We start from the raw sequence: 10,136 nt of genomic DNA, 5'->3' as shown, positions 1-10,136 counted from the left end.
ATCTACAGTGGAACCTAAATATAAAGTGACAGAAAAAAAACATATTACTTGATTTCAATTAGTTACAGGTTTTGAAGGCTCTTTACTAGAAAAAAAAATTTAGGCAGTCAGTGAATTGATTCTTTCATACAGTACAGCATGTACGTATTGGCAAGGAGTGAGCCCCTAATCACAGGTTCCTGGCAATGGCACCTGTTACCAAGGCAACTAAAATACCCCTATGGAAGAGCTGAAACTATTTAGTCATCATTGGGTAAATTGCTTGCATTCACTAGAGCAGGAAGCATTTCTCTGGAATGTATCTCAAAAGAAATTCCTGCTCAGTATTAATACTTTCAGACAAACTGAATAAAAGGCACTGTTGCTCAAGCAGTATGTTTGTTGTCTCCAACTGTTTAAAAAAAGTAAAAAGATGTTTTTGAACAACAAGCTACTGTTGCCCTAAGGCTTCCTTGTTACCTTGTAGTAATTTCACCTCTCTCTATAAAAGCTTGACATAAAAATTGCTTTTATCTGAAGCATGTGGAGTCTCAACTTTATATCTATCTTTATATCTAAAATTATGAGTTAGTATAACAGTATGCATTATAAAATTATACCATTTACTTCAGACATGTCTGAACAGCTAAATCTTCAAACTATACAAAAATAAAGTGTATGAAATCTTACAAAAGGAGGACATTAAGACATTAATAGCTAATCCAAAAAATATAATAACTTATACATAGCAGTAAGCATAAGCAATGTAGCCTACAACAACTTTCAATTAACAGGACCTCTGAAAAATGTCTGAAACAAGCATCAGCTAAAATTGGAACATTCCCAAGCACAATAATGTTTCCAATTTATTATCTTTACCACAGTACAAGTTTCCACAAACCAAATGTCCATTGTCTGTCAGTCTGTAAACAAAAGCTACTATTCCCCCTCCTCATTTTAAGAGGGTGAATATTTTCAGTTCTCAGTCAAGTTTCATATCCATCACTTGCATAAGGAATCAAGAGCCTCTTCTCTTGTTAAATTACTTTTGTCACACAGCCTGCAGTGAAGTAAAATCACAGTGAAAGTCCTGGGAAAAACATGATCGTTACAGCAGGACTTGAACCATTCTAATAGTAAATGCATCTAACAAAGCTTCCCATAATAAAAGCATGGCATTTCCATTTCCAGAAATCAAGTCAATTAGAAATCCTAAGTTCTACTTAAAAACCCCAAAAGATCTAAAAGTGAAAAGATTCATCTTCTCAGTCAAATACGAGTCTTTCGGTTTCACTTGCAGAGAGACTTTTCCAGTCTGTAAAACAGTAGTGCAATTCAATTAGTTCTACTTCTTTTATTTTTCTTAAAGTCCAGAAGATAAATGTCCTAGCTCTATGGAAAGATAGGAAGATGCTCCAGTAAACAAGAAACTTTGGCAAGCCCAGAAAGGCTTACTAGTCTATTAAAGCTTAGAAGTCCAAAGTGGCTTAAAAATGGTTTATGCATAAACAAAAAAACGAAACAAAAAACCAACCACTAAAAAAGACAAACTAAAAAAAGGAAATAAATAGGCAGAAATTAATGTAAACTGTCTGAACTTTTTAATGATTTCTCATTGACAGCTGGCATGACCTTTGACGGTACAGTCAGTTAAATATAGTTGACCTACAGAGCATTCCATCAGGGCACCCAGTCTGGAATGCTCAAATGGAATTACATTCCTAAAGATTTAAAAAATAGAGTTCTTATAACATTACTCTAGGTTTCTTCTGCCCACCTCACTTACACTTCTTCTTAAAGAGGCTTTTAATTTTCGATGGCTTTTTGTTTTTTTCACCATTTTGGTACAGGTCCTGTGGGATGCTACTTATCCTAGGGACAGAAGCAGCTTCATGGTAGGGTTTACTATCACTGCTGGCCGAAGAACATGAGGTGTGCCGAGGCTTTGGAAATGGGATCCCAGTTGAAAGCTGGTTCATGCTGCAGGACTTCTCCAGGATTCCATTATAAACTTTGCTTGCAGGACTAAAGATCATGCTTTTAGTTTCTGCCATGCCTACACAGTCAGGAGAACCCCTAGAAATATCTGCAGTTAGAGAAGAGGAGTCTCCCGTAGACGATTCCTCCAGTGAGAATTCTTCCGGGGATACTTTCTGAGGAGAAAGTGTGTGGTACATCTCAAGACTTGCTGGAGGAGACTGCTTCCTTCCAGTAGATGAATTTAAGGAGTCGCATTCTGAACCTGTTTCCTGTACTTCCCTGAGTCAGAGCAAAGAGAGGAGAAAACATAATGAAACTACTATTTCCTTCATGCAGTTAAAAAGGAAATTAAGTTAGAATCAATAATGTTAATCTAAAAGCACCACCCACACTTTTCCGTAGTAGTTAATTAATGGAAACATTAAGTTAAACATGTTAACTTAAAACTTGCATTACATCATTTTATTATCTAAATTTAAGATAATTAATTTGTGCAATCTTTTTTTTGTGGGCAGCAGCATCTGCCCAGAATCAGTCATTTGTATCTCACTTCAAAGAACAAAAACTTCCTGGCATATGAAGTCAGAAAAGTTATGAAATGAAAGAAGGAGATTTAAGCCTATCATATACAAAAAGTTTCTTCAGGACAAGTGTCCCTACCTTTCAACAAGCTCATTTGCTCCTTCCAAAAGGAATTTAACCTTTTCCTATGAGGCCATGTAACAAGAGTAGGTACACGCTCAACATGCTGTAAGAATTGTGTTACCATCCATCTTCTCTTCGCCCAGTAGCTGACATTGCTTTTGATCCTAGTTTCAGATGTAAAAGCCAGTAACATATTGTAATGGAGAATCAGGGTTAGTTCAGCGCACCCTGGATTGTAACATTACTTAACTGTATATGACATGCTAGCTATTTACATACACATACCAGACAAAAACTCTCTCTGTTCCATGTGGACTACATTAATTTATACCACCCTACAGATTAAGTTAACTTTTAGATTGGTTCAACTTCTAATTTTAAACTGTTAGTCTCAAATAATCCTATCAGAGTTCCAAGTGTTCTTTGCTAATCTCCGTACCATTGTTTATCAGCAGAGAAGTAAATGGCTTCCTCCTCCTCTTCAGTTCGATAAAGAGCTGGGCAGCTCGACACAGAAAGGATGTCAGGGTCAGGGGAGTGCAAAGCATGCTGAGACTGTGGAGATGATGGCACAACATTGCGTCTTGATCGACACAAGCTACTGCTTCTTGCCAGTGTGCTGGGAGGTTTTACAATGGACCCTGAGGCAAAGAAAAAGCAAACCAAAACCCTCCAAGTGACATTGATGTTAACAGTATCTACTCTGAAGACTAAATAGCAGGTATCTGCTTCAGCCACAATGATTCTGAACAACCTTGACATTGCTTGACTGTTTAGAGGGAAGAAAGACTGGCATCACCTTACACATTCTACAGTTAGATGAAGCAACTAACCAAGATGCAACTGCAGCAGTTTTGTGCCTGCCAAATATTACTCCGACCACGTGCAACAAAGCTCTGGCTCACTATGCTCTCTTGAGAACAAAGAGAAAGATTCTACTGAAACGCCCGAGCCTTTTATAAACTAAAAATAGCAGTGTTGAAATTAGTATGTTACACAATATCCTGTATTTTACTTGTGTGGTGATTTGGAGCTTGAAAGAATATGTAAAAGTTTTGCAATGTAGGTGTACCTAACCAAACAGCCAACTGAAATGCACTGTATCAGTTGAAAGTTATGTTAGACATGAAAGACCAATTTCATTTATATAACATGACAGAAAATATATAATTCAACCTCACTCTAAGCTCAAGAATTTCCTATTTGATAACACTTTCTTTTGTCAGGTTAACTATGAACTTCTGTAAACAAAAATACTAATAATGGGTGGAGATGGCAACACAAGACCTGACCAGGAAAGTATCTAACATGAAGCAACAAACTACAACGTTCCTAATCCAATTCGTCCTTCAAAAGATGAGATGATTAGGCAGCAATACTTCCATGGAAATAAATCTCCAGACCTGTTTTCAGGCTAGGTGTTATGAGCCTCAGGATTCCTCATACCCTTCCTCAAACTTTCCCACAGAATGCATCACTGCTTAGGTAAGACAGACCATACCCTTATTGATGTTCAAAATGTTTACCAAACACAACACACTAAAAACAATTCAATTATTTTTGTAGACAAGGATGTCTAGTCTGACAAAATGCATTTTATTTTTTGAGATGACAGTTTAGCATCAGGTAAACTACAGTTTCCCTTCCTGGAATCTCAGAAAAGGTTGAGTTGCATTCTGCTTTTAGTGCAGGAAATCACAACTTCCACAAAACAGCAAGTAGCTGCGCCTTCACCAACACTTAGACTTTGTTTCCTGCTGGGCTGAGCAGAAAATAAAGGCTTACATGTTGCTAACATGACAGCTGTCATGTAACTCATACCTTTGATTTTACTTTTGATGAACTCCCTACTGACCTGAAAAGCAGGTGTTGGCAGCTCAAAAATAAGCTTACATTACAAAAATATTCCTAAAAAAAAAAGTTAACTAAGATGAGAACAAGAATGTCTTTACAAAATTTGTAGTATGTGTCCAGGTAAATCAGATGCCACCCTATCGCTGGTGTAAAAAAGACTGCACTATCAGTGAATTTTGAGAGAAGTTACAAGCATTTTTGTTCCTTACAGGTACGGGACTATGAAAGATTCAGCTAGGATAACTTAACATCTAAAATTTTCTGGTACAAATTAAAAGTCATTAAATCAAGGAATCAGTTGAATCCTAATCAGTCAATGGAAAAGTAGAAGTTTCTCTATCACCTTCCTGTAATAATTTTGTTCCAGTCTCATACATCTATTTTTTTTTATTTATCCCCTTTTATTCTTCAGCTCAGAACCAATTAAACAGATCTATCACTTCACGCTGTTTCAGCCCATCCTCGCAATTGCTGCAGCACAAAGCAGCCTGTCTGTCAGACTTCAAATTTTGCCAATCCTAAGAGATCAAAGTGTTCTGAGTCAAGGTAACAGCCCAGACAGTTCAGTTTAGGTCCAGAGACTGAAACAGTCTTTCTCCTAACTGACCTGTCTGCACAATGCACACAACATCCACTAGCTAAATACTTCCAAATGAACTGAACTTTAATGACAAAAAACCCCCATAATTCCTAAAGCATACAGTAAAGTTTCAATTAAGTGTGCTCTTACAAACTATACAGTCCTTCTCTAATCATAGTTCCTCTGAACTAACTGCATTTTACTCTCTGGTTTCACATCTATGCAAGACCTGAACAAGAAGAGTGACTTAAAAAAAAAAAAAAAAAAACAAACAAAATCACAATTCTGAAGTCTTATATACATATCTAAGTGATTTGTCATTTTAGACCATCTGAAAAGTGATGATAATAAATGGAGCTCTTAGTTTTTTAATCAGACCACAGGTTTCATCATACAGACTTGGAAGTTAAACTCTAGGCATCCATATTTTACTGGGCCATCCAAGAAATGTATTGCTAAGGTTTAAATCAAAGCTTTCACAGTGAAGACAACTAGAGAGACAGCATTCTTTAAAAGTGATCAGAACTTGCAGTAAGTAGTGTTGCAAGGGGATTAATGAACTTCTCTAATGTGGCATGTAGAAAAAAAGCTGGTATATCCAGAAGAAATATGTGTGCCCAAGGCACACTAAATGAAGCCAGCAAACTGGTGACCATTCTCCTTATGCTATTTTAAAATACAGTTCTAAATTCTTCTGAGAATCCCAGCCCTGGAAGAAAAATGCACACATATGAAAGTTTTCTTCCCTACTCATTCCTCAGCTTGATATTGCTTGTTTGAAGAGCTACATGGGACCTCATCTTTTTGATTTGCCTCTAGAGTCCAGTTAATCACAACTTCCATGAAACAGGCTCTTGTATTGATGTAATGACTCAAGATACAAGGGTGGTCTGAATCCCCAGTGTACACAGTTTGATCATAGTTTAACCAAAGCTGGATTTCCCTCCCTCCAGTACTTGGCGTCTCTGCCTCACACTCAAACAACCCACTGTATCCAAACACAAACATTCTGCCTGAAAGCTTCCCTTGGACAACAACAGGATTTTGTTCCAGCCATTAAAGAATGTCTGGAAAGCTCTGCAGCATGTGGCCTCTCAAAGGGTGTGATTTTCCTAGTAGCTCAAGGGACTCTGGACAAACTCCACCCCTTCCATCCGAAAGAATAAATGTGCTACCAGAAATTCAGCTTTACTCATTATAAATTTTTGTCTAAATGGCAATCCAAGCATGATAAGCAGACTTTCAAAACCTTAGCTGGATTTGTGCTCCACTCCTCCACTGAAATAGAATAAAGGCTTTTTCTTCATGTTATCTTTATTGCAAAACTCAGTTTTCAGTTTATGCAAGCCCCAAAAGTTGCATCTAAAATGCTAGATAGAATTTTTGTCCTTTTGACTTTGATCCAATCAAACCTGTTTGATTTCAGCACTCTTCTCCCACCTGACTTTAAAATCCTATGCCTCCACAACTCTTCCCCTTTCTTTTTACTGAGTTTACCACTTACCATGAAACTGTGAAATTATTGGAGGAGTATCTTCATCTAAGTCATCAACTCCTCCTGCAATTGGGTAAGGAGGAATGGAAACTCGAGGCATAACTACCCAGCTGTGATCAGAGTAGAGAGAGGAGGTCAAGCTTGGTAGCCCAGAATTGTGTGCTATTTGAAAACCACAAATCTTCTCAATCTGTTGCCATCGATAAAGACGTTCTCGTAAGCATGTCGTCAACTCAGAGAGTGCTTTCCTGAAGAAAAGCACATTAAAATTACATACACTGTCCTTAATGATAAAGCAAAGCAACACAAGTGCAGTCATTCCAGCATACCAGAAGATCCATTAGGACTGTCCAAATATTCACACTTTAATATCTTTTAAACAGTGCAAAACTACAAAGACATTAATATATTTTAAACTACTTCAAAGTGGAAAAACACTAAGACACTAAATTCCATAACTGTCAAAAAATTCCATTGTTCCAGGAATAAATAATCAGAAAAAGAATATGCATCCTGGTAATATTCTTACTTTGCTTCAAGGATTTTATGGTCCACTTCATCCAGGGAGGAGCTGTGTGCAACATGTAATGTTCCAAATACAGTGCTTCTCTTCTTTTTTATCTTTTCTGCCTAAAAATCAAGATAAAATGAAATGCATAAAACTAGGAGTTATAGACTTAACACAGTTGACAAAACATCAGCAATATTGCCAGGTAGCAAACAAAACTCGGAGGAGAAAAAACTATCCAAATGCTTATCTGAATAATTTGTATTTCCTATTTTATATATCTAGCAACAGATCAGAGAAGTCTTTAAGTAGTTGAAGAGTAAGAGTTCATACCTCATCTTTGGCAATTGCTAATTGCATTTCTGCATGCTGTCTTTTGATATTGTAATACTGTACTTCAACTTCATGTGTTAACTGAAGCCACTTCTGCAAAGCTTCAGGAACAGACCAACTACTTCTCAGCTCAAACTCCTTCTCAGCCTTTTTTAAAGCCATGCGAACCTAGCAATCAAAAAGAAATAAAAGTGTCACCAAGAGCATCAGAGAATGGTCAGCAGAAGAAAGTGAAATATAAGCAGCTTTATACCCCACAGCAACATACTAAGGCTTTACAGAGCTTTGGTGTGTGCCAATTGCTGTCAGGAAGGCAGATCAGGCATTTCTGAAATATAACATATGAATTTCCACTCAGATTTTTTTTTCCTATGATATATAATCCCTAACTTGAAGCCTAAACATTTTTGGAAGACAGTAATTTTATTTAGTACAATAAATTCAATCTATTGCTACTCAGAAGAGTGAGACAAAGCTACTACCTCTCATCTGATAACAAGACAGGAAAAAAGTTTTGTCTATATTTTGTTCCATGAATCCAACAACATTATGATAAACTAATAAACAAAGCATGTATCTTTTTTATAATTTCAGGATTAATTTACTAGATAATGGTTAATCATTGAATGCTTTTAGAATTTTTCCATTCAAAACTAGCATTACAGAAATGCTGCTTTAAACACTCCTAAGCATCTATTAAAACCAGGACCAATTTAAAGTCAACACTAAAATGATAAACAGTTTGCAGATACCTGTACTAGCTCTTCCTCTGCATATTTGAGCCTGCTGAGCTCACATTCAGCTCCCTCCCTCAACTCCCTTAAGCGATGAGCTTCCCGTTTTGCATCATTGATCTCATCCATCATTTTGCGCTCCAGATTTTGCTTTTCCACAGCAACATTTCTATTCTCTTCTTGTGCCTTCTCAAGCCTTCACAATTGAACAAAAAATATGAGAAAATACACAACATATTTGTTAAAAGTTGTAGTCCTCAGGAGAAGAAAATGTGTCCAGCAAGAGGCAATGGGCACAAACCAAAACACAAGAGGTTCCATCTGAACATCAGGAAACACATTTTCACCATGAGGGTGACCAAGCACTGGGCACAGGTTGCCCAGGAAGGTGGGTAGAGTCTCCGTCCTTGGACATATTCAGAAGTCGCCTGGATATGGTCCTGGGCAACCTGTTCTAGATGATCCTGCTTGAGCAGGTGGGGCTGGACAAGATGACCTCCAGAAATCCCTTCCAACCTCAACCATTCTGTGATAATAAAAGACTGTGCAAGCTTCATGAATCAGCAGCAACTGCACCACACAGTGTGATGTCCACATCACACAAAATATGCAAACTTTCAGGTGAACCTTCATTAAAGATGTAATAAGATCAAAATACAAATCTTTATAGACAATTGAGCTACAGGTGTACCAGAGAAGACTATCAACTCTTACACTGCTAAATAAGCAAACAAAAGTAATTAGCCCAGGTCTGTTTCAATCTTAAGAGCTTAAAAAAAGGAAAAATGTTCTCATTTCCATATATGTAAGTACTCCAAAGTAAACTGTAATTATATTAAAATAACAGTACAGAGTTCCAAATCCCTATGTAAAAAAGACTGAACCTCTATTCTCTACTTTCATCCCCTAGTTCATATTGCTTGATAAAATATCCAGGAGTAATTTCTACCCAAAAACCTATCGTCACTGAAATCACAATTTCTACGCAAAAGGAACAAAATCCAAAGGCAGCTTAATGTAAATAATTTATGACTGTAAAGGATCCGTATTTGTATTTAACCTCAAAACAAAAGGACAACTAAATATTAATTATTTTAGTTTTTATACCTTTCCTGCAAGTCAAGAAGACTTTGCTCTGCTGTCTGGAGGCTTTCTAAGTCCTTCATCATTTTTGTGATATGTTCTCTTGAGGTTCTGTTCTGTGTATATGCAAACCAGCAGCCTCCAAAACCAATAACTATGGAAACTGTTAATATAAAATCCTTCATCCAGTTGTGAGGGGGACCTGTGCAGAGAATAACATGATCATTAACTAGTTCATTGATACAAACAGACTACAGACTTTTTTTGGTTTTCCCCCACAGCCTAGAAGGTGACAGAACCTAATGCTAAACAGAATTCCAGTTCACTTATCTCAAACCATCTCCAACAACTACCTCTCAATCTTTCCACCTGTATCTTTATTTAAATGAGTTAAGAGAGAGTTTCCTCAATTACACTTTATCAGGCCAGTAGAAACTTCAGTTATGTTTAAGTTCTCCCCAGTCTGCGCCCTCTGGAATACCCTAGGTTGAGTTAAAAATGCACTTGTACAAAATAAAGTAGATATTAAAAGGATAAGTAGTTAATAGCAGCAGTTTTTAAAAGCAAAACCTGGATTTTCCCAAGATTCACATACACTTCTTTGTTAGTACAACTCTTATAGTCACTTGCACCTTTGTAAAACAAACTTTTAAAAGACAGTTTCTGCTAACATTAAAGGTATAACACAAACACACTAAGCGCTTCTTTTCCCTAAAAATCCCCAGCTCAGATCTGTCAGGCCAGCTGAGACCAGTCAGGCCAGGTCTGAGACCAGCTCAGATCTGGCCTGACTTTTACAAAGTCATTCACTACTCTCCAAACTGACCACCAAGCTCTGGAAGAGCTTCCTAGTTCAGGAATGTCTGACATGCAAAGTACAACAGATCTGTATCTGTGTACAAGTAAGCATGAAGACCACTGTTGATGTGATAAGGAAATGTCTGC

General features: G+C 37.1%; 1 protein-coding gene across 1 annotated transcript in view; it reads right to left on the bottom strand.

Moving 5' to 3' along the window:
• Nucleotides 1-1,757: 1,757 nt before the first annotated feature.
• Nucleotides 1,758-10,136, bottom strand: part of STIM2 (stromal interaction molecule 2) — a 28,844-nt gene continuing 20,465 nt past the window's right edge. The window contains exons 5-11 of the mRNA XM_010172887.2: nucleotides 9,216-9,393; nucleotides 8,127-8,304; nucleotides 7,375-7,542; nucleotides 7,063-7,163; nucleotides 6,543-6,781; nucleotides 3,044-3,245; nucleotides 1,758-2,238 (exon numbers count right to left, since the gene is read on the bottom strand). Of these exons, the coding sequence (XP_010171189.1) occupies nucleotides 1,758-2,238; nucleotides 3,044-3,245; nucleotides 6,543-6,781; nucleotides 7,063-7,163; nucleotides 7,375-7,542; nucleotides 8,127-8,304; nucleotides 9,216-9,393 (1,547 nt within the window). The remainder of the gene's footprint in view (nucleotides 2,239-3,043; nucleotides 3,246-6,542; nucleotides 6,782-7,062; nucleotides 7,164-7,374; nucleotides 7,543-8,126; nucleotides 8,305-9,215; nucleotides 9,394-10,136) is intronic.

Source organism: Antrostomus carolinensis, unplaced genomic scaffold (assembly GCF_000700745.2).
Source record: "Antrostomus carolinensis isolate BGI_N321 unplaced genomic scaffold, ASM70074v2 scaffold42667, whole genome shotgun sequence".
NCBI lineage: Eukaryota > Metazoa > Chordata > Aves > Caprimulgiformes > Caprimulgidae > Antrostomus > Antrostomus carolinensis.
Note: the sequence above shows the minus strand (reverse complement) of the source record. Positions and strands in the feature narration are given on the sequence as shown.